A 22,809-nucleotide genomic window follows, 5' to 3' on the forward strand; every position below is an offset into this window, starting at 1 on the left:
GTTTTCCATCACCATCTAGATCCAGATTATGTTCTAAGGTGGGGCATGGAACTTGAAGCTCTTGAACTTGTTTCAGGAAGCATGTATATGACAGGGACAGCATAGAAAGAGCTACATAATCTGAAATATTGAAATTCCTTTGCCCATGTTACTTAATGGAACAAGAGCTCAGTCACTTTGGCTATTATTTCACTTCACATCTGAGCATTTCCCTTGTGTAAGATTACCTGCCGTCTTCACAACTCCAGACTGGGAGCTCTTAGCACTTAAAATCAAAAGACTGCAGATTTTCAGTGGTAAGGAAACAGGAGATATTGAGTAGAAGATGCTGTTATCTCTGCCCCTTGTACAATGCCAAAGCTGTGAACTGCTGACTTGTGATTTTGGTTTCCAAATATGCCCATGGGTTGGGGACCCTGAGATACATGATTGTCCTATCTGTTTTGTCTTCACAACAAGCCAGTGAGATACATGTAAGAGGCAGTGACTTGCCCAAAGTTTCCTGTGTTCCAGTCCCAACTCTACATAGGCAGCTATGTTGTGTTCTGTTGTGAAGCACAACTAGCATTTTTCTGCTCCACCCTAGAAAAACAACTGATAACCTGAAGAGTAAAACAAAACTTAATACTAAAAAAGCCAAATACAAGAAGAATTACAGCTGTCATGCACTGGGCAGTTCATGAAAAGGTAACTTCCTGGATAGGACATCATGGTAGGGGAAGCTGAAGGCAGAAGAAAAAAGAATAAATATGCAATGGATTGACTCCATAAAAGTAAGCCTTGCTTTTAGAATAGAAGAGCAAAGCTGCCAAGGACAGGATACTTTGGAGAGCATTCAGTCAAAAGGTTGCTATAAGTCGGAAACAGAAGCACATTAACAAAACTGCTAAAAAAAACACACTGCGTGTCATTTCATCTTGTAAACTTGCTTGAACACCTTCACAACAATGAGAACAAAACTTAAATTTCTTTCTGCATATCTACACATGAGAGGAGTGAGGGCAGTCTAGGGCCACATGACCAGTCCCCCAAGCCTCCAAGGATTCTGCAAAGCCTGCTTGCTTCACTCAGTCACCTATTAAAAATAGTATGTAATCCACTGATGAATTATTAAAGTTGCAATTTGGCCATGCATTGTGCCCATGAAGATGAGTGTCCAAGCCAAATTGCAACTTACTAGTCTCGCTAACTTTTTTTTTTCAGTTTTTTTGAAAAGGTGGGATATGTGGAAAGCATTCTTCGCAAAAAAGGGTTCTTGGTTTCTTAAGGAGCGGGGATCATGTGGCCCCGGGCTGCTTTCACTTTCTCAAGTCTTGATAATGCAGAGTCACTTAAAATAAAGCTGTGGCCACCGCTGCATTGTTTGCTGTGACTCAAAGGACATCTCGGTGCTCCTGCAGCCTCCCCTGAGATATTAGGGGAGAACTGGGGCAGAGGAGGAAGGGCAACGAAGAAGAGGCACGCAAGTCCTACTATGCCTGATGGTAGGTCAGGCACAGAGGAATTTTAATCGAAGTGTATGGTTAAAATTCTCAGGTTTATCGTATTGTGTGAATTCAGCCAGTGGGTTGCTATTACGAGTCAATGGCTGTGCCCAGCGCAAGCAAAGACACTCAACACAGCAAGTTCTGCCTACCTCCCACCTCATCAAACGTTCCTAACCTGGTGCTCTTCAGATGTTCTGTATTCCAAGACTTGGGAAAACTTGGTGGTGTAGCTAATGCGACTATGTTGGCAGCTGTCGGGCATATAAAGAAAAGTGCGAGGTACCGAACAAACACAAAAACCTGGATGAATCCCAGACCAGAATTTTGAAAAGGAGGAATTGTCTCTGCTGCTACGTTTCGCATGCTCGCTGATTTCTGCGGACAATTCTTACTTCTGCCTCGGGGTAGGAAGAAAAAAGAAGCAGGGACAGAAGAAACTGAGAAGCTCCCTCCGTGAACAGCAGGGCGTGCTATTCTTTAATTCCTATCTCTATAGACACCGGAGCTTGCTAGCTCCGCCGCTGGTCAGCCGCCCGACTGCCAAGCCGCTGCTTCGAAGATTCAAAGAGCGCGCAGGCGGCGGGCGGGAAGGAGAGAGCGGTTTCGTGGCTGGCGGCGGGGTGAGCGAGGGACCTGTGTCCAGGTAGGACGTTGCTTGCTCCTGGCAGCAGTAATTGCGGTGTAGTGTGCAACCTTGCCTGCTTTCGAGTTTGTGGCGACGGGGTGGGGCTTAGCTGCTGGATATTTTTTCCCCTCTCATCCTGAACGCTTTTAAAACGTTCTGCAGCAGACGGCGTGTTTCCCCCCACAGATGGTCCTAAGCAGCGATGGAATCGGGGAAAGGGGTGGGAGGCAGTGTGGTGCTTCTTTTTTCTATCAGCTGCTTGCCCACAGCTGAATAAGCCTCAGCATTTTTTTTTTTTATTTCCTTGAAACAGATCACTATTACTACATTTTCTTGACTTTTTCTAAGAATTGTGGAGAGATGAAAAGAGGAATAATCAATAGTAATATAAGGCCAGACTAAGTGAAAAATTTGGTACATTTCCACTCTGCAGTGGATGTATTTTGTATGCTTCATTTCATGTTTATTTGAATTTGTTAAACAGCACTCTCAGCATGGATAGACTCTCTGTTCCTTGGTTGCAACGATTCGATAAATCTTCTCGTCTTGTCCTCTCTGCACTGATGTCTGGTCACTGGGGGGCCTTGGCTGCCTTCCGAATCCTTCAGCGCTCCCCATCAGGGGAAGATGCAAGGCAGGGCTTTAACTGGCAGATCTTCACTGAGAATCTGTGTTCTCAAGAACCTGTGCTCAAGGGGTCAGAGAAGATCCTCACCATGTGAGTTGCTCAAATGTCTCATTTTGAAAGATTGGAATAATGTCTTGCACAGTGTCAGAATTAGTTTTGAATTTGAAAACATTTTGTGCAATATCTGTCACATGCTTCAGTGTTATTCTAGTGGGCAATGAGTGCTGGTGGGCACTTGAAAGGATTGTCTTGAAGTGTGTATGCCTTACATTTGCATCCTAGTATGTAGTTTGGGGTGTGAAAAATAGTAGTGTATGTAATAATACACTACTCTGTTTTAATAATCCTATATGCATAATTAATTATGGTTTCGGTTAAAGAATAAGTTTTTTGTTTGCTGAGAACAGTATCTGTAATACTACTGCATTTTCTTTCTTATATTAGTCAAAAACAAATTCTGGAACACACTTGTACAAATTCTGTGTCTGTGTCCTTTTATCTAGACTTGAACTGTATTGTCTTTATACAGCTAGGGGATCTTCACTGGGGCTTTGAGGATAGAACTACAATTTACAGAGGATGCAGTGCTGTTGAAAATGACATTGCCATGTTGTTGTTCTTGTTTTATCTTCTGTATTGTGATTAGAAGCATAAGCCCTATAACACAGGTTTTTGATCTATTTAATTCTAAATTAAACTTGGGTTTTATGTTATCATGTCATTGTATTTTATTTTTTTAACTTTGTCTTAGAAAGCTGGGAAAGGCTGAGGTCCAACTTTGGAAAGTTGACCAATGGTCTGGTTCCATGGCTTCATATAATATCATTTGTCATAGCATCGTACTGTTTTCTGTTGTTTCTGTGGGCCCTTCCTCTATCAGTGGCCACCACAGATATGTCACAGCAAGGCACACAACAGTGGAACATGGTGGAAAGTTGCTACATGCTTGGGAGAGAGAATATGTGATGTAGGGGTATTGGTTGTTAATAGTCTTGTATCTAATACATAATTCCTGAGTTCTGCTGCATAATGAATTATACTGCCTATATTGCTTATACACTCAGCATTATATTCTGTTCTTCAGAGTAATCTTAATCTTGCTTTCCTTCTTTTACATGGTCATTTCAGAAAACCATTACTACTGCTGCTTCCACTGTTGTGCCAAAGAAATCTCTTTTCCCTGTTGCTTACAGTACAGTCTGCTGTGCCCAAAGACTGTCTCAGCCGTCTACTTCAGGCCTCAAGACAAGATCCCAGCCCAGACCTATGGGTGCAAAGACTGAGGGATTTATTGCAAATGGGGTTGCAGGAAAAGTCTTTGGCACCTATCCTGCTATCAGACGCATGTCAGCAGCGGCTGAAAGGTCTGTGCCAGAAGGTTACGGCTCCTCATTGCAGCAAACCTAGTTTAGAAAAAAAACTAAGCTGGTATGTTAAACAGGCAGATCCCAGCTCAGTGATGGCTAGAGGTATTCCTGGCCCTGTGTCTCACATTAGGAAAAAAAAGAAACTAGCTGAGGAACCTCTGGATCCTGCAGAAGAGAGATCTAGGAAGAGGTCCCGACTGGAAGTTGAATTGGATACAGAACTTTCTGGACCACATGCAGTACTGCCAACAGTTGGTACAGCTAGTGCAGGGAATGAGATCATGATGGAAGTTTCTGGAAATGAAGATGGTTGCAGTCCAAGCAAGAATGTCTATCAAAGTTCTCCAAAGAAGGATACAGTAGAAAGGAGAGACGCAAATCAGAGCACCCAACAGGATAATAAAGCAGATGTTCCTGATCATATCAAGGTATAAACAAACTCTTATACTCTCTTCCTTGGAGAATGAACACTGCAAGCATGTAGTACACAGCTCTCTTTCCCAGTGTTATCATTCCTCTTTTATTGCCCATTAGAACTGCTGGGTCATGTTGCCAGATGTATGTTGTTGTGAGCTTTAGGGAAATGGTAGAAAGAGCCGATTGTGGTGTCAAGAAATCTTTTGTCTTAGTTTAGCTTATGGAGGTAGGCAACAGGATTGTGAAAATGTTCCATATTTTTACAGTGTCTTACAGAAATATACACATGCCTTTGACATTTCGCATTCTGTTGTGTTACAAAATGGGCTTTATTTATTTATCTGTTTGATTTATATCCTGCTTTTTTCTTGTAAAGAACTCTAAGTAGCTTACACAATATTCTTCCTCACAACCTGGAATAGAAATGGATTTAACTGGCAGTGTTAAATCAAGTGTATACTTGATGTTTACAAGGTACACAGCATCTCAGAGTCAAAAAATCATAGAATAGTAGAGTTGGAAGGTCATCGAGTCCAACTGCCTGCTATCACAGGACACTAAGTTGCACCATTCCATTCAGATGACTGTCCACACACTTTCTGAATGTGAGGGGCAGCCCAGAACTTTCCCAGGTAATAGGTTCCATTGTCAATAAATATTTAGAAGATGCAAAATATTTTTATTGTAGCACAAAAGTCAAGAGGGCAAACAATTGAAATTATCTATGATAAACGGTATGAACATAAGTTGTTGAAAACATTGAAAGCTAGGCAAGATGTGGGATGAGCATCAACAGTGTGCCTTGAGTAATATTGAGCGCACAGCCCATTGAAGTGTTATGGCTGAGGCCTTTTAAATATTGATTAGGAGTTGCATGTGATGGTTAGAGATATTCCAAAGCAGATGAGAAAGTTAGTGAAGAGAGGTTATTCAGAGCAGGGAAAGGGAAAAAGAAAGACTCTAGGAAGACTTATGAGTGACTTATTGTCTTGGAAAGTATTATCCATAATTAGATTGTTGATTAACACATACTTTGTTTAATTCTTTAACAATTGAGGGGTTTTTCCTGAATATCAGTGGGGGATGGGGACTGCATTGGAATAGTGTGTGGACCACCTGCAACTCACCTCTGCCTTCTGTTGGTCCCACTCTGTCTGATTTCTATCCTAGAAACATAATAAAGTAGACTCTATTGTTCTGAAAAGTTTCATTGTTTGACTTTTACTTATTTTTATTTTATACAACTTCTCTTCAGACAGCTTATTTCAAAGTTGTTTAAAGACTATAGCCCTGGTCTCAGATTGATTTAACTGATTTTGTTCTTGCATTTTAGGTGCATGTGCAAAAACTTAAAGAACTACTAGCAATGCAGTTTGATGTAAGTATTTCTTAGTCTGTTTCTACTTGCCCTGGCAAGTAGACTTTGGAACTTCTGATGAAGCTTCTGTGCAATTGAGGCAATTTTCTTCTGCACGCTACCATAAGCACTTAGTGAAGCTAACAAAACATTTACAGCATGGGTCCTCAGACTATGGCCCATGGGATGGATCTGGCCTGCCATGGCCATCCATCTGGCCCGCGCCTCTGTTCGCTGCCCTTGCTTGTGCTGGCTGTGTGGGTGGGGAGGTGGTGGCTTGCTTGCTTGCTTGGAGATGATTTTGGACTCCCTGGGGCATCTCTGAGCAAGTGAGCCACCGCTGTGCGCACCCAATGCTGCCTTGCGTGCGCCTGACAGCACCTCACCGGCCCTCGCCCCCAGACACCCCTACCTCACTGGCCCGACACGGTCACCGCAGCCTTTCAACTGGCCCCCTCTTCAAAAAGTTTGAGGACCCCTGATTTACAGTATTGTACTACTCCCACAAAATGTGTGTGTTTTTTGCCTTGTTCTCTGTTACCTCTGAACTTTTCTGTTTCTTTCCCTTTATTTTTAGCATTCTGATGGGACTGCCCCTCCTGAGCTACAGATTTTAAATGAATGTACTCCAAGCCAGGTTAGTAGGTGAAAGTAATATATGCAGATATGGGTGTCTTGCAGCTCAGTCCTAACTATACTTACTTGAAAGTATGTCCCCCTTAATTCAGTGGGGCTTTCTCCTATGTAAGAGCATATTCCAGACATCAAGGCCTTACTGAAACCCAAAAGCTAAGCCTGAGTCTCATTTGTAGCTGATTTGATGATATTTGGGAAATGATTACTCTTGGTAATGTTCTTTTCCTTTTCTTTTAGTTGGACCATTTGTGCTCATTACTGCAACTCTCGGAATGCCAGGAGAATGAACTTCTGCAGTTCTGCTCTTGGTTGGTGGCACTTACACCTGATCTTGGTTATAGTAATGCAGCAGTACTTGCTGGAAAGCTTTTCCTGCCTCGGGTATGTATTGAACTCAATAAGGAAGAAAACCCCTTTTTGCCAGAAATACCAATGGTGGTTGATGAGCATAAGATTAGCTTATAAATGTTAGAGTTTTATTTAAAACTGTGTGTTTTAGCCACTGTTTGTAGATAAAGTCAACAGAAGTTATAACAAAAGGAATACTACAAATTAATTGGATACTGCAATGTTAGAGATTGTTAGCAATACTATAATTATAATTTGTGCTACTGAGTTCAAGCTGTGGATGCTTGAATAATGCTCTTTATCTGATACATCTATTTCCATATTTACTTCCTGTATTGAGCAAAACAACCTGGCCTCTCTTATTCTTGGTTTAGGCTGAGCTACAGTGCCTCAGCATCTTCAAATAGTTTCTGTTATACCCATGACAGGGAATGACCCTTCAGAGTCTATTTTGTTAAAGCAGCAAGGATGCTGGCATCCATAGTCCACTTGGATACCACACAAAGCCATGCAGCTTTCTTGGGCCTCCAGATCCAGAATACAGGACACTTTTTGTCTAGACATATCCAAAGCTGTCCTCGTTTTATTAACAAAGCTCATCTCCTGGATCTGAAAGGTGTTAGGAATACCTTCCTGGCTACATGGCAGTCAGTAGATTGACTGAACTTGATTAGTCAGGATGTTTAACCCCCTGCCTAAAGATGATAAGAATGAACAAAGATTTCTGTAGCCATCTGGTCATTTTGATCTCCTCTGACTATCTGGAGTTTCTGTGCATACTGGATCCAGGTGACCCCTGTGTTGTATTTTGGCTCTAAGTGTTTAGTATAGATCAGTGGTGGCAAACGTACGGCACGGGTGCCACAGCAGGCATGCAAAGCCCTCTATGTTGGTACACGAGCCAAGTCGCCCCAGCAGCTGAGCATCGTATAACAGTGCATATAGGGGCCATGCGTATGCTCGGAAAGGAGTAGCGGCACCAGGCAATGATGTCACAAACCACAACTCATTAGCTGTGATTTGTCCGAGCTTTCGCATGGAGGGAGGGAGGGAGGGAGAGGGAGAGGGAGAGGGAGAGAGAGTTGCTTGGACTGGCTGTGAGCTGTTTTTTCTAAACTAAATCCTCAGTATTCAGGTTTTATTGCAGTGTTGGCACTTTGTGATAAATAAGTGGGTTTTGGGTTGCAGTTTGGGCACTCGGTCTCTAAAAGATTCGTCATCACTGGTATAGGTTAACAAGCTGTTACTGTTTGTCTATTAAGTACCCCTCCGCTTTCCCCTTTTAATCTCTTACTGTATTTCTTTAATAAATGTCTTTCAATTTGGACTGGAATTGAATGAGAATTGAAGTGCCTCTTCCTACTTCTATAGTCAATCTGATTCACCTACCTGTGACTGTACGAGTATACATTTGCTTTAGGGGAAAGCAAGCTATCTTGCACATGATGATGGGATAGGTAGGTGTTCATTTGTTTGCTGCCTTTCTTCAGGCATATAATTATCTTAAAGATCTGTATTTTCCTTTATGAGCAGACATAGAAGGAAAAAGAGGTGGTGGAAGCATAAACTTAGCAGTTAGACAGGCATGCAAGCAAGTGCCTGACCTTGCTGTGATTTTCATAGGTGTTACCAGAGATGTATAATAAGGCTTGATATTCAGGTTGTGGGTGATCTGTTTCAGGAGTATATGTTCTGTTACTTCTTGTCTGTAGGTTCTCTTGCTGACTGAGCCAGCCTCTTGGTCTCTCACAACTGCCCTCATGATGTTCTGCTCCAAATATTCTCGTCCAGTCTGCTGCACCTTGATTTTTTCAATTGTACAGGCTCCAGAAAAATGTGAGCTTATTAGCTTTATTAATAAGTGGGGATATATAGCATTTTATCTAATAGGAAACTTTCTGAAAGCAAACCAGTTGAGTGCTGACAAAATCAGACCCTAAAGATAGCTACTGAGAAACAAAAGAGAGGTATCTGCAATCTTGAGTGAATCTCATGATAATGCAAACAGTAAAAAAAAATGGGAGAAGCAATACAGTGAGAACTGTGTGTACTCAGTAGGTCATGGAACATTGACTGTCAGGTGGAAAAGGAAAATGGAAAATCTGGGAGAGCAGAAGAACACAAATTGGCCTGCATGAGCTTGTTACAGCTTATAGTTTCTTGAAGGAAAGTATGGCTGACTACCTGTAATGCTGAACAGCGACATTCCTGTTAAAATTTTATTTAATCTAGAGTCTGTATCTGCACTTTTGCACATTAAATGAATCAAATGATTCAACAGTAGAAAATACTCAATATAGAAATGTCAGAGAAGAATAATAGCATAAATAGAAACAAAACCTAACAAAACCAGAACAATCAAAGCAGTGTAGTACAAATAATAACAAAATCGGAACAGGGGAAAGGTCAAATTAATGCAAAATAACAGCAATTCAAAATAAAATCAGTTGATCAAATAAAAAATAATAAGATGAAATACACAAATTACTAATAGAAAAATTAAATATCTCTAGACCTTCTTAATTTCTCCTTCTATCCAGTCTAGTTCCAACACATCTTAGGATGCAGTCCTGTGCATGCTTCGATGAAAACAGGTCCTACAACTCCTGCATCCCTCCAAGGAGCCATGTATAGGTTTTGGGGATTTGGCAATACAGTACATTTTATTTTTAAAGACACAAACTACTGGCAGGTTGTGGTAGGATACATTTATAAATTAATAAATAAGCATTTTTGTCCTGTATAAATCATTACCTTTTGGTAACAATGCCCTTTTATGTCTATCCTGTGTTATCATATGCATATTTGAAATCATTTATCTTTGCTTTTTCAGGGCATGAGCAAATGAAGTTAGTGTGCAAACTAATTGAGGAGTGTTTGGAGCCTGAATATGTGAGGCTGGTACTCCGGTAAATGTTCCAAATGCGAAATGAAATGTAATATTGGAATTGTATCAGCAAGAATTTGGCTTTCAGAGTGGAGGCTAAGTAGAATCAAGATGCTCTAGAATTTACAGTTGGCACCTTGTGACATATGAAACTGTAATGCAGCCTTCTGCAACTTAGTGCTCTCCAGATAATTTGGGCTACAGCTCCCAGTACTTCTGACCATTGGCTATGCTAGCTGGGGTTGATGGGAACAGAAATTCAAAAGCACTGGAGGACACCATGTTGAGGAAGCCTACTCTAATATCGATGTAAGGTTTCTGTGCTTCTTTAAGAAGTTACAGCCCAACAGCACTATCCTGTACATGTCCCATTGGTTTAGGGGAAGCTTACTCTTAGGTAAGTGGGTCTGCAAAATTTTTGAGCTGTGGACACATTTGGTAGTTTGAGAAACCACAAAACCATAAAATGACTGCCTTAGGAAGCATAGAAAAGGACAAGTAACTTGCCCTAAAGACTAAATACAAGGCAGAAGCCCAACTTTCTAAACAACTCAATTGAATCTACAGTTTTCAGTGCCAAGAGAAACAGCAGTCCTGGGTGCCAGTAAGGTTTTTTTTAAGTGTGGAGAATAGGTTACCTTGGTAGGCACAAATAAAAGTGTCTGCTGTGCATTGCGACTCCCAGGCACCCCATTGCCTGCCTTGGGATAGAACTTACTCTTGTGTATTTGGAAGTAAGTCCCATTGAATTCAGTGGGATTTACTTCAGATTAAACACACACAGACTTGGCCTAGATATCATAAGCTATTTGCTGCATGTATTTTTCTTTCCCATACATTTTCTTCCATCACCCACAAAAAAGGGAAAAAAAATAAAAATGGTCAATTTCCTAGAAAAGTATCTTCTGTACCTTCTACAGTCTTTTACTTTGTTAGTTAGGCTGTTACCTTATGAAAGTGATCTCCCTTGATTAATGAGTTTACCTTATTAATCAATTTATAAGCATACATCTACATGCAATCACAACAGCAGCTTAGAAGAAAGTTATAGTCTTCCATTTTAGATGTAGTCTGTGTATGTCACAGAAGGTGCCAATTTTAGAAGTCTGTCCTCTGTGAAAGTTGAGTGAAAATACCTAAGGTGGTACCTGCTATCTGCATATTTATAATTAAAAATAATTTTTTAAAATGTTAGAGAAAGTTTAGAATCAATTTATTGATAAAAAGGCTGTAGCCCTAAATTTCCATGATTACTCCTACACAGAAAGGGCCTGAATTTTTTCTGTATGGATACAATGGCTGCATTTGTTCATAGCACTAAGCTAGGGCTGGGGAAGTAGGATGGGATGTGGGACTAGGGTGGATGATTCAGTGGGTAACCTGCTGGTAAAAGCCCCCACACACCAAACCTGTCCTGGCCTAAGTGTCTTTCCTATGGAGAAGGTGTGGAACATGCTAAGATGGAATCTCCGCTACCTCCAAAAGGAGAGGGGATTTCAAAAGGGCCAGACTTCAGGAGAGGCCCAAGTAGATGAGGAAGCACAACAGGACAGAGATGTCTGATCGTTGCACAAAGCCAAAAATCCTGACTTAATTAACCTAGGATATATATAAGAAGTGTGTGGATGCACCCACAATCCCCTTGCTTACCCCTTCAGATAGTAGTGAAACTAACTAGGAAGCTGTAATTAACAATAGCTTCCCATTAACATGCAAGCCATTTTGGTTTGTGTGCAATAGGATACTATGCTTAATTGCAGCTTCTAGGTTAGTTTTCCTGCTCATGCAATGTAGAGACCAAAGGAGTTATGTGTATTCATGTGCTGCTTGTACAAACACTGACTTATTTAAGCCAGGATTTTTGGTTTAGCATTACATGCAAATAATCCAGTATTAGTAGCCACTTTTGACTGTTAAACATATGCATGGCTAAGAGAATAGCTTTTTTGGCTGGCACAAAGTCTATTCCGAATAGAATTTTGCTTGTTTATTTCTTTCTTCTTTGTCTTACTTTGCAGCCATATTGTAGAAGTGCCCTGGTCAGAAAATCTCCTCACAGTTGTGCATTCTTTGCTGGGAAGACAGGTGAGTATATACATTCCATAATTTGATGGAATTTATTAGTGGGATAGCCATGGAAACTAAGTCTGTTCTCTCCCTACTGGTGTGCTAACTGGCCTTGGTAAAAGTGGAACCCATCAAGGACAGCATCTTAATATGTAGTATGAAGCTAGTTGTTATCTGAGTTCATTCAGAGTCCTGGAAGGCCATTACCTAGGCAACAATTTACTGATCCAGTGCTGCTTAATCACTACATCTTGTAATGAGACAGCCCAGGCAGCAGGAATACACAGTGATGCAGCAAAAATGTAGGGTAAATAGTTTTCTTCCTGACATCCTTTCTACTCCTGTTTTTAGGTGGAACTGTCTACTGAGCTCTTCAACATGTTGGTCCTAAATCTTTGCCAGAAGGCTCAGGAATTTGCCACATCAATGCATTTTGCAAAGCTGGTTTTGACTCTGCTGACCAAATACCAAAGCAATGTGAGTAATTACAGTAGGTGCTTTGAAGTGGAAAGAAAGATGGCAGCTTAATCTGTTGCATGCCTTCACTGATACATTCCATCTATCTGGTGAAATGAATATGCTGAAGTATATTAACATATAGAATAGTAGTTTCTCTATTTCATTATAGCATAAATTTAGATTTCCTTTTGAGACTGAAACCTTAATTATCATCAGAAGTACCAAGGAACCTCAGTTTCTGTTCATATCTGTTGCATAGCACAAGTATCTGATAATCTCAGACCTAATAATGAAATGTAAACCTCAGCATAGTTTTCCAAGGATTTGCTTTACTGTATTGTGCTCTCTGAAAATTTCAGTCATTTGTAGTTGATGCAAATTTCAGTCCCAATTTTCACTTTGTTAAATATAAAAGCTGAATCAAAAGCCTCAGGCTTAAGTGGCAGTTATATTCTCTCCCCACCAGCTTCCAGAGAATATGATATCAATTCAGGTTTATTAGCACAAAATAAATCTTTGGGGAAATCATGTTTTGTGCTTGCTTGATGCATTCAAGTAAATATATATCTTTTAGTATGCAGCTTATATTACGCTGTTTCTTAAATGACACAGTGATAAAATAGCACCATCTATTAGAACTCAGAGGTATAAATAAAAAACAGACGGAAATAGGCCTTACCCTACAGAGACTATTATCTATTAGTCTACAGCTAGATGAGTAGTGGAGAAAAATCAACCTGAGTAAATGTAATGAAGGACCATAAGTTCGCATCAGCATGACCTCTTTTGTTTGCCTCCTTAGATAACATTAGCCCACCAGCATTGTTTATGTTGTGCTCTGGACCTCAACAAAACAATTTTAAAGAAGGCTCTCCAGGTTGCATTAAAGCGAGTAAGTTCCAGTTGAAAAATAAACATGAATGTCTTCCTTGTGGTGAGGAATGCAAGATAGCAACCCTGTTTTTCAGTGCTGGTAACTACAAAACAGAATGACTAAAGACTCCTTCAGTCAAATCAAATGTGACTTACGTATCTTGAACTGTTAACTCTTTCACTTGTCTTTATGTGACTTAAACAAAAATACCAGCTAGATAACTCAAGTTTGAATACTTTCATGACTTAGATTGGATGTGTGTCGTCTTCTTGTTGTTAGTCGTGAAGTTGTGTCTGACCCATCGCGACCCCATGGACAACATTCCTCCAGGCCTTCCTGTCCTCCACCATCCCCCAGAGTCCACTTAAACCCACACCAACTGCTTCAGTGACTCCATCCAGCCACCTCATTCTCTGCCGTCCCCTTCTTCTTTTGCCATCTATCATTCCCAGCATTAGGCTCTTCTCCAGGGAGTCCTTCCTTCTCATTAGGTGGCCAAAGTATTTGAGTTTCATCTTCAGTATCTGGCCTTCTAAAGAGCAGTCAGGGTTCCTCTAGGATCAGGGTTGATCTACACTGCTGCAAGTTAAGATTACTTAAATAATGGCTTGTTTTTATGAACTGTTACATATAAACAGGGAAAGTGAACAGTCAGAAGTCATGACTTCCCTGGCATGCCATTGCCAACAGACAGATCTCATGGACCACTATAAGATGTCACTCAATTGTCACCATAAGATATTTCATCAGGAGGGGATATCATGAGATGCAGGAAGGAAGTGGGCCCGGGCACAGGGATGGGCACTATGTGGAGACAGATCAGTAGGAGGAATAGCAGACTGGACAAAAACAGAAGACTGAAATGAAAGCCAGCTACCCTCCATTTTTCAGTAGGAGTTGGGGAAGTTAGTCTGGGGAAGATTTAGGTGCTGCAGCTCACTTTATAGCATGTGCCTGGAAAGAAAAGTAGACTGAATGGGCCCAGGCTCAGTTTGGACATTGGATATGCCAGTGCAGTAACTTGGGATACACTAAGCTAATGGACATTATTTTATGAATAGCAATAAACAAGGTATTTTGCATCCATTCTAGCTCCAGCAGAGAGAAAGAAAGAGTGAATTTTTGCACAGTGCAGTATGGCAAAATCTAGATGTCTCAGTTTCAGAGCGATACATAGAGTCAATGAAATATAACTATAAAATAAGAAATAAAGTTGCACAGCACTTGTAAGAGGGTTTATTACACAGAAAGTAGCTGTTGTATCCGTTTAAAGAAAAATCTTACAATAATACATGGGAAATTCCTTCTTTGATCATCTCGTCATTTTTACTTTTAATACCATGCAGTCAAAGGAAACAGCATCTCAGTCTTGTCTGGCCCAGGCTTCAGTTTGTTAGCTCTCATCTAGTCCATTGTTGCAGCCAGAGACTAATTTAGCATATCCACAGCATCACCTACTGATGATGAAATTAGAGCTGCATATCATCATAGTAATGGCAACTCACTCCAGAACTCTGGATGACCCTACTCACTGGTACCATATAGGGTCAAATAACATGGGGAACAGAACGAACCCCTGAGGAACTCCTTGCTGGAAAAACTACAGGGTTGAACAATATTCTCCAAGCACCACTGTGTGGAGATGGCCTTCCAAGTAGGAGATGAACCATTGCAATGAAGTGTTTGCTACTTCCAACTGAGACAGGTGCCCAGAAGGACACCATGGCCATTGATATCGAAAGCTGCTGAAGGGTCCAGGAGTATCACAGAGTCACTCTCTGCTGGCATAGATTATCATACAGAGTGATCAAGGCTGTTTGCATGCCAGAGCCAGGACTGAAATTCAAATGCACTCAGACAGTCTTATCCAAGAGTGCATGGAGTTGACTGGAAATCACTTACTCAAGAACCTTGTCCAGGAAAGAAGTATTTGCTACCAACCTAAAATTATCAAGGATAAACATAACCCTACCCCTGCCCCCAGGTCTTGGTTATATATGCTATATCTGCCACCTCCTCTGTTATATAAAATTGTGGATTGAGAGATCTGCACTGATCTAGCATTTAGAGCATCTGAAGGTCTGAGGGGAAGCTGACATGGCAACCATCAAACTTGTGGGAACAAGGATTGGCACAGCCATTAGCTGCCTGGGCTACATTCCCTTTACCAGGCCAGTGTTTCTCCTAGTTCCATATCTCCCTTTACAAATCACTACACTGATTGGGTACCCCATGCTCCATTTGGCCCCATAGCCTCCCTTCCAAGCATTAGTGGGTGCAAACCAAAGGGCAAATGAAAGAGAAATAAAAAAGCACTTTCACCCACATGGCATCCCAGAGGTGAGCCCCCTTGGAGATTGCCCTCTTTGGTGGTAGCCCACCACCCACCAGTTGTTACTGTTCGCAAAGTCGTGTCCGACCCATTGCGACCCCATGGACAACATTCCTCCAGGCCTTCCTGTCCTTTACCATCCCCTAGAGTCCACCTAAGCTCATGCTGATTCCTTCAGCGACTCCATCTAGCCACCTCATTCTCTACCGTCCCCTTCTGTAGTCCTTATATACTTCAGGAGGTTGCTGGATTGCCAAGACCAGATGACTGCACTCTAGACTGATGTGGTAAAGACTGCTGGAAAAGTTGTAATGGGCAGCTTGCAGCAGTTCTTAAAGTGCAACAGTCCACTTCTCCAACACTCTCAAGCCTCCACAATAGTCTCAGGGGTCCAAGAGTTGTCCTGGCTAGGACCTTCCACATTGACTTAACCGTTCCGTTAGAACAACAACAATACAGCTCCTGGATCACAGGGAAGGGGATACTTTTGATAAATGGAAGATGGGAAGGCATTTAGCCAAAAGATGGGGCTACTTCATGGCCTTTTAGAAGACCTTTCACTCATCCTTTCAAGTTAATATCCACAGCAATATGGGATTAAATTTTACTGTAAATACTAGAAACAATTTATAGCTAAGGTTTTGGCAAAATCTCAACCACTGCTGGTAATTACTATGATTTATATAGTCCCAAACAATGTCCAGGGCACTTACAGAGTAATGTAAGCAAAAAAAGACAGATCCATGTCAGATAAATATTTAAAAACTTATCCCTTTTTCCCTTATAAATTATATGATTAGTTGAAATGTGAGATTGCAAGCTTTTATTTGACAGCTCTAGGATCTGTTTTCATTACCAAAACTGAACTATGAAGCAACAGCAATAATTAAGAAGTTTTGAACATATGGAGTCTGTGTTTCTGTCACAAGAGAATAAAGTGTTGCTCTGGGTTTGGGGAAAGCAGGTCTTCAAGATCAGATAGTGTAATTTTTGGAAAGCTTTAAGTGGACTCATGTTCTTATTGTAAATATTGAGCACTGGCAAAGTTTAAAAATATGGCCTGAACTGGATTTCTTTTGTATGTGTACTTGAGTTTTGATAGGCATTTACTTTCAAGAGCCTTCCCATCAGCCGCCTTTTAGGAGAGTCTAAATTAAGTGTCAAAACAGAATTGTTGAACATAGGCTCACTTTACAATTCATTTAATTCTTTACAAATTCCAGAGGGGCAGCATTGTTAGTCTAATACAATAAACACAAAGAAAAGTTCGACTCCTGTGGTATCTTCAAGGCTAACAATACATCTGTTAAGTCTTTTATGAATCTCGGGAGTGAGTGTGTATGTTACTGTGTTAGTTCTTGACAGCTTACTTAGATTCACAGGTCACCTTGAGTGCCTTTTTGGCAGAAAGAAGGGATAGAAATTTAATAAATAAATACATGCCTGCCTTTTTCCATAAAAATGACAAACACGGACCCCATCTTTCCTTCAACCACCTTTTATCACCACACACAACCTTTCTTCACCAGATGTATTCCACGAATTGCGGACTTTAACTCCCATCAACCCCAGCCAGCAAGGTCAGCAGTAAAGAATACTGGGGATCGTAGTCTGACCCACTTCCTGGCTCTTCTCCTAAGCGTGGCGTCTGCCGCTTTGCGTCAAAATTCTCGCGAGAAGCGGCGGTCTAGTTCTCGCGCGAGCGGAGTTTTTTTCTCCTTTCCGGTAGCTGACGAAAAGCCAAGATGAGGTACTATCTTCTTTTGCCTGGCAGTGCGGTTTCCCGCATGGCAGTGGCGGTCCTCCGTTTATGTTTCTTCCCTTGCTGTGGAACAGCGGATTGGTCTCGTAGGAAGCTGGCAGGTTGGCCTCTAATTCAGGCCTTTCTTGGGTTTAGCTGGCCTATTCCCCTGGCAGACTCCCAAATGGGACCCGGCACGTAGCTTAATCCGGGCTGGGACAGAACGAGAAAAGAGTCGAGGGGTTGTAGGCCCTCCCTGTGAGGAAGATGGTCTCGTGAAATGCGGGGCTTATTTGCTTCGCGCGCGCCCGGCAACAAAAAAAAAAATACCTTTTGCGTATGTTAGCTCTACCCACGTGCTTTCTATTTCCTGATAATCATCGCTGATCTCGCCTAGGTTAAATTCAAGAAACACTACGTGAATTACATGTAGTCCTTCGTTCTTCCCTTCCTCCGATACATCTTATTTTCTTTATATTAAAGCTGCAGCTTGACTTGCAGTGATAGGGGCTGATATCTGAAAGCACAATCTTGTATATGTTGAATCTAATGGGACTTACTCCCGGCGTCAGTGGGCAGCCCTAATCCTTTACTCTTAGTTAGTTTTTCACATTCAAAATGTTCCTTCCTCAAGCTATTTAAGAGTAGAATAGTAATAGAGTTGGAAGGGGCTTATGAGGCCCCTGCCTTTCCAGCTTAGCAAAGGTTAACTCGGTGTATCGCTATGCATGCAGCTCGGTGCTGGAAGATGGGATATAATCCTTTCTCATCCCCTGCTATCCACTGGAATTGAAGGCACTTAGAGTCTCGAGCAGTTTGCTAGATGGAAAAACTGCAGAGAAAGGGTTAAGAAATCCCCCCCACCCCAATAAGCCTAGTGAGGTCTGCTAGATGGAAAAGTTACAGAAAAAGGATTAAAGGACACCCCCGCCCAATTCTTTCCTTTCTCATTTTCTCCCTGTGGAAATTACAGCTAGATGGCTGCTTTGACAAAAAGAAAATATATGGCAACTCTAGCTAGTATAGTCAATGGTGAGGGCTGATGGGAGTTGTAGGCCAAAGCATTTGGAGGGCCACAAGTTTACTAACTTTGTTCTAGTGAATGTTCTGTGTTCTATGGAACAAATACAGGAATATTTTTAAAATTGTGTATTTGCCTGAGAGCTAAGATCTCTGTCAAAGGGATTTTTTTCATAAGAAGTGACATGCTCACATGCTATGATGTCCTCCTTAGGGGAATTTTCCTGGTTTCCTGACATACTAAGTTTTATGCTCCGGAGCAAGATTTTCCCCTTGCTCCCAAACTGACAAGGATAAAACTCCTAGGAAGTGGTCTAGGGCACAGTGGAGAAAGTGGCTTTAGATGTCTGTCTGATGACATATGGCTATATGGGAAAAGCCAACTTTAAATATTGATTAACCTGCAGTTGTTCCCACATTCCCATGGTTTTTCATGCCTGACTCATGTTAACTTTCACATGTGCTCTTCAATTCTACAGCAGCAAAGTGTCTCGTGATACTCTCTATGAAGCAGTACGGGAAGTCCTTCAGGGAAGTCAGACAAAGCCACGCAAGTACGAACTCTTTGATATCTTTCTGTCTTGTGCATGTAAGGATCCTCAAAAAAGAGAGACTTGATGCAGTACTCTGTATACCATATTTAACTCTTCCCAGTTGTTTATGTCTTGTGGCTTTCTTTTTCCACACATTTCTTCTTGGACAAGTAAAACATGTCCCTGTTTTCATAGGTTCTTGGAAACTGTGGAGTTGCAGATCAGTTTGAAAAATTATGACCCACAGAAAGACAAGCGTTTCTCTGGCACTGTCAGGTTTGGCATCTCCTTAATTCTACCTAATGTTTATCCTATAGCCTTATCTTAGTTACATATTCTGGATATACCTTATGGTAGTCATTTGGCTTTAAATATACTGCTTTCATATAGCCTGAAGTGCCTGATCCTGCCTAATATTGGAAGATAAGCAGGATCTGGCCTGGTTGAAATCTGGATGGGTGATTTAAATGTTGTGAACTTCCCAGAGAGCTTCAGCTATGAGCACTATAGAAATGTAATTTATAATAAGTTTCTATTATGTATATTCCTGAATTTTTGGATTGTTTTGATCTCCTTGTTTAAAACTGTATGTAGCTGAACAGAGTCCTTCCATTGTTATTAAAATACAAGGACTCAGTATTATGTGATGCACTTTTGTGGAATCAGTGGAGTGCTTTAGGAAGCAGATGGACAAAATCTTGCTGTGTGATTGGTAAGGATTTGTCTTGCTATAAATGCTTAGTTTTTTGTTTTGCTATGTTGCCTTCTTTTGCTCTCAGGCTCAAGTCTGCTCCACGGCCTAAATTCTCAATTTGTGTACTGGGGGATCAGCAACACTGTGATGAGGCCAAAGCAGTTGACATGCCTCATATGGACATAGAGGCTCTGAAGAAACTCAATAAGAATAAAAAACTAGTGAAAAAACTGGGTGAGTTTTAAACCCAACTGGGAATGGGTCTGGCACCAGGAAAGAAGCAACTAATTGTACACTATCTGATAAGTGAGTGTAACTAAAGCTGCAGTACTAATACCCTTGCTAGGGAGTAAACATAGAGGCCTTACTTGTGAGTAAACATACATAGGGTTGCATTGTATTAATCCTTAGTACATTTACTCAGAAGTACTGAGGTTAGGCAATTAGTTAGATTTGTTGAGGTTGCTCTTGATAGCCAAAGTTAAGCAGGTGTTGAGTAATTTTTAGTCTGTTTCTGTATGTTCTCATGTTCTAATCATATTTAGTATATATATTAAGATTTGTTCTTCCCTAAGCACTAAGGATGGGGGTGAGTTATAACCTGAAATACATAATTTCTGAATTAAAATTCTTAAATTGCAGGGAGATGTGGCTTCTCTTCAGGTTAAGTAGGTTAACCTGAAGTAGGTTAAGACTTCAACTTTGGATTAATTGTCTTTCAAAGGAGTCCTGTTGTTCGATTGGATATACTTCAGTTGAGGAAATGTCTTGCCAGAGCGAATATATTTAGGGGCCAGTGTAAAATTACATTTTTTTCTGTGAGGCATAAATTGGTCAAAAACTTTCCATGCTCTCTGATGTTTAGACAGTCTTATAAACTTTTTTCCTGCCCTTGATATAAACCTTCTGTCCTGTGTAGTTTTTTTTAAATATAAAGTTAGGAGCTTAGCTGCCTGCTGGGGAAACTAAGTTACACTGAATTACTTATATGGTTTTGCTCTGAAATCTCACTGTAAAGTGTTGAGTTGGATTTTGGATATCCAGGTTCTAGTCCCCACTCAGCTCTGAAGCTCCCTGGGTAACTTTGTGCCAGTCACAGGCTCTCAGCCTAACCCACCTCACAGAGTGGTTGTTGTGAGGATAAAATGAAGAGGAGAACCTTGTAAGCTGCCTTGGGTTCCTTGCAAGAGGAAGAGGTGGGGTATAAGTTGCAGTAATGGTAATACCTTACAATAGTTGTTTTCAGCTATTTTTTATTTTTATATTTACATGCCACCCACTAGTTCAAAAAGATTCTGTAGGCGGCTTTCAGTAAAATATAATATGACAACCAGTGGTACTGAGTATAAAGCCTTCATATTATCCAGGTTTGTAGGGGTTTTTTTTACTGTATACACTTACTGTGTAACATTAAGTTGTAAGTGTTTTGCAAAATTCTTACCTTAAGATTGCATGTTAATTCCTATGTGGAATAACTTAGGTCATTTTAGAAGCAGCTCTATGGTACCTTTCAGCCATCTGTATTCCTGCTGCTAGTATTGGACTTGCTATTGGGGAAAGTACTTTGCTGCCAGGGTCTCAACTAAATTAGTAAGTTTTGTGCATCAGTTGGGGACTTAGGGTTTTATGTAAGGGCATTTATTCATCATTCTTTTCTACAGCAAAGAAGTATGATGCCTTCTTGGCCTCGGAGTCCTTAATTAAACAGATTCCTCGAATCCTTGGTCCTGGCCTGAACAAAGCTGGCAAGTTCCCTTCTCTTCTTACGCATAATGAGAATATGGTGGCCAAAGCTGATGAAGTCAAGTCCACTATCAAGTTTCAAATGAAAAAGGTAAAAGTAAAGAACTGAATAAAGATACCATGCTTTGCTTGCTCTATCCTAATCTTAAGGAGACTGTTAGTAATTTACTTCCTACTGTTTTGTTGATTACATACATAGTATGTTTGAACTGCCAACTTGAAATCAACTGCTTAGCATTCACAGATTTATTAGTGTGTGTGCCCATTTGTAATTATTATAAAACTGCATTCAATATATGTATTTGTTTCTGCAGGTGCTCTGTCTGGCTGTGGCTGTTGGTCATGTGAAAATGGCAGAAGATGAATTAGTTTACAACATTCACTTGGCTATCAATTTCCTAGTGTCATTGCTCAAGAAAAACTGGCAAAATGTGCGTGCGTTGTATATCAAGAGTACCATGGGAAAACCACAGAGACTTTACTAATAATAAAAAGCAATCTGCTTGTTTTAAAGAATCCATGTCTTTGCAGTCTTAGTTCTCTGAACTGTCTAATTCAGAGACGCTCTTACTGTTTGGATGTTTTTTTCTGTCTTACCACTTGCCCATATCTTTGAAATAATGCAGTCTGAAGATTATGCTAACTAAAGGAGGTCCTTGATATGGGACTCTATAGTTGTAAAGCTTGGCATTGTTAAGAGCCAAGTGAAAATTTCAGAATTATGCTTAAGCAGTTGTCAGTCAGAGCATATCCTGTCTATTTTGGTAAACTGATATCATGATCTGGTTTTGAAGTATATTGAACAATTCAGTACCCAATTTACATCAGCGTTTAGTAACTGCTTAACTGAATACAAGATCACAAGATAATCTGTCAGCTTATTCCCAAACAGAAATTAACTTTCAGTGGCTGTTCTTAGTGTAGTTTTGGGTTGCTGCTGCAGTGAAGATAGTGGTACATAAGTGGTCTTTAAACTTGCTATGAAGCTACCTGAAAGGCTGCTGATCAGTTAGAACCAGATGTCTTTCTCATTTGTTCAGTTGAGAACTTGTAAAGCTCTGAGGATAATATTACATCCATTGTTTATGTGCACTTGATTGATAATCAACATTCTCACATCTGGTTTTATTTAGAATGTGTTAGATTCAAACTTAGCATAGTTAGAGTAGATCTATTAAAATGAATTGGACAAGTCATGGCTAAATGAAGATTATTTAATTGCCAAAGAATTGTTCATAACTATCCTTAACCAGAAGAATTTTTTTTATCTCCAGTCCAGATTCCACTTCCTGTAAATCCCAGGGTTGGAAATAAAAATGCCTCTAGTTGAGGATATAGTAATGAAAATTACCATCTTCCTCAACCATAATTTGCTGCTGCTAGTGTGAATTCAACATTTGTCAATGTATTGAGATGAATTTTACTAATTAGTTTACCTTTCAGAGTGATTTTTTAAAAAGAACGTAAGAAGCTGCATTATATCAAATCAGTCAGTTGACCCATCTAGTTCAGCACTGGCTTCACCACCCTTTCCAACCTGGTGCCTGCAGTTGTTTTGGACTTCAGTTCCCAGCAGCCCCAGTCAGCATGGACA

At 40.6% G+C, this 22,809-nt stretch overlaps 2 protein-coding genes across 2 annotated transcripts; both read left to right on the forward strand.

Annotated features, from left to right (window-relative positions):
* The first annotated feature begins 1,665 nt into the window (after nt 1-1,665).
* Nucleotides 1,666-21,731, forward strand: LOC123030766 (60S ribosomal protein L10a-like). The gene is made up of 7 exons (XM_044444932.1): nt 1,666-1,678; nt 17,214-17,234; nt 18,725-18,799; nt 18,974-19,054; nt 19,558-19,706; nt 21,134-21,306; nt 21,530-21,731. The coding sequence occupies exons 2-7, from the start codon at nt 17,230-17,232 to the stop codon at nt 21,698-21,700; spliced, it is 654 nt and encodes a 217-aa protein (XP_044300867.1). The 5' UTR covers nt 1,666-1,678; nt 17,214-17,229; the 3' UTR covers nt 21,701-21,731.
* Nucleotides 1,686-9,070, forward strand: FANCE (FA complementation group E). The gene is made up of 7 exons (XM_044444918.1): nt 1,686-2,130; nt 2,597-2,830; nt 3,869-4,535; nt 5,858-5,902; nt 6,459-6,518; nt 6,755-6,898; nt 8,578-9,070. Exons 2-7 carry the CDS (start codon nt 2,607-2,609, stop codon nt 8,803-8,805), a joined length of 1,368 nt encoding a protein of 455 aa, XP_044300853.1. The 5' UTR covers nt 1,686-2,130; nt 2,597-2,606; the 3' UTR covers nt 8,806-9,070.
* Nucleotides 21,732-22,809: the final 1,078 nt, after the last annotated feature.

Source organism: Varanus komodoensis, unplaced genomic scaffold (genome assembly GCF_004798865.1).
Source record: "Varanus komodoensis strain SLA01 unplaced genomic scaffold, ASM479886v1 scaffold1, whole genome shotgun sequence".
NCBI classification, from domain to species: Eukaryota; Metazoa; Chordata; class Lepidosauria; order Squamata; family Varanidae; genus Varanus; species Varanus komodoensis.

What these genes read in the sequence shown, in the direction of transcription:
- FANCE (XM_044444918.1), top strand. Translation starts at nt 2,607, where the DNA reads ATGGATAGACTCTCTGTTCCTTGGTTGCAACGATTCGATAAATCTTCT. An exon ending in TCAGAGAAGATCCTCACCAT is followed by an intron (nt 2,831 to 3,868) that starts GTGAGTTGCTCA and finishes TGGTCATTTCAG; the next exon opens with AAAACCATTACTACTGCTGC. An exon ending in ATGTTCCTGATCATATCAAG is followed by an intron (nt 4,536 to 5,857) that starts GTATAAACAAAC and finishes CTTGCATTTTAG; the next exon opens with GTGCATGTGCAAAAACTTAA.
- LOC123030766 (XM_044444932.1), top strand. An exon ending in AGTCAGACAAAGCCACGCAA is followed by an intron (nt 18,800 to 18,973) that starts GTACGAACTCTT and finishes CTGTTTTCATAG; the next exon opens with GTTCTTGGAAACTGTGGAGT. An exon ending in CGTTTCTCTGGCACTGTCAG is followed by an intron (nt 19,055 to 19,557) that starts GTTTGGCATCTC and finishes TTTTGCTCTCAG; the next exon opens with GCTCAAGTCTGCTCCACGGC.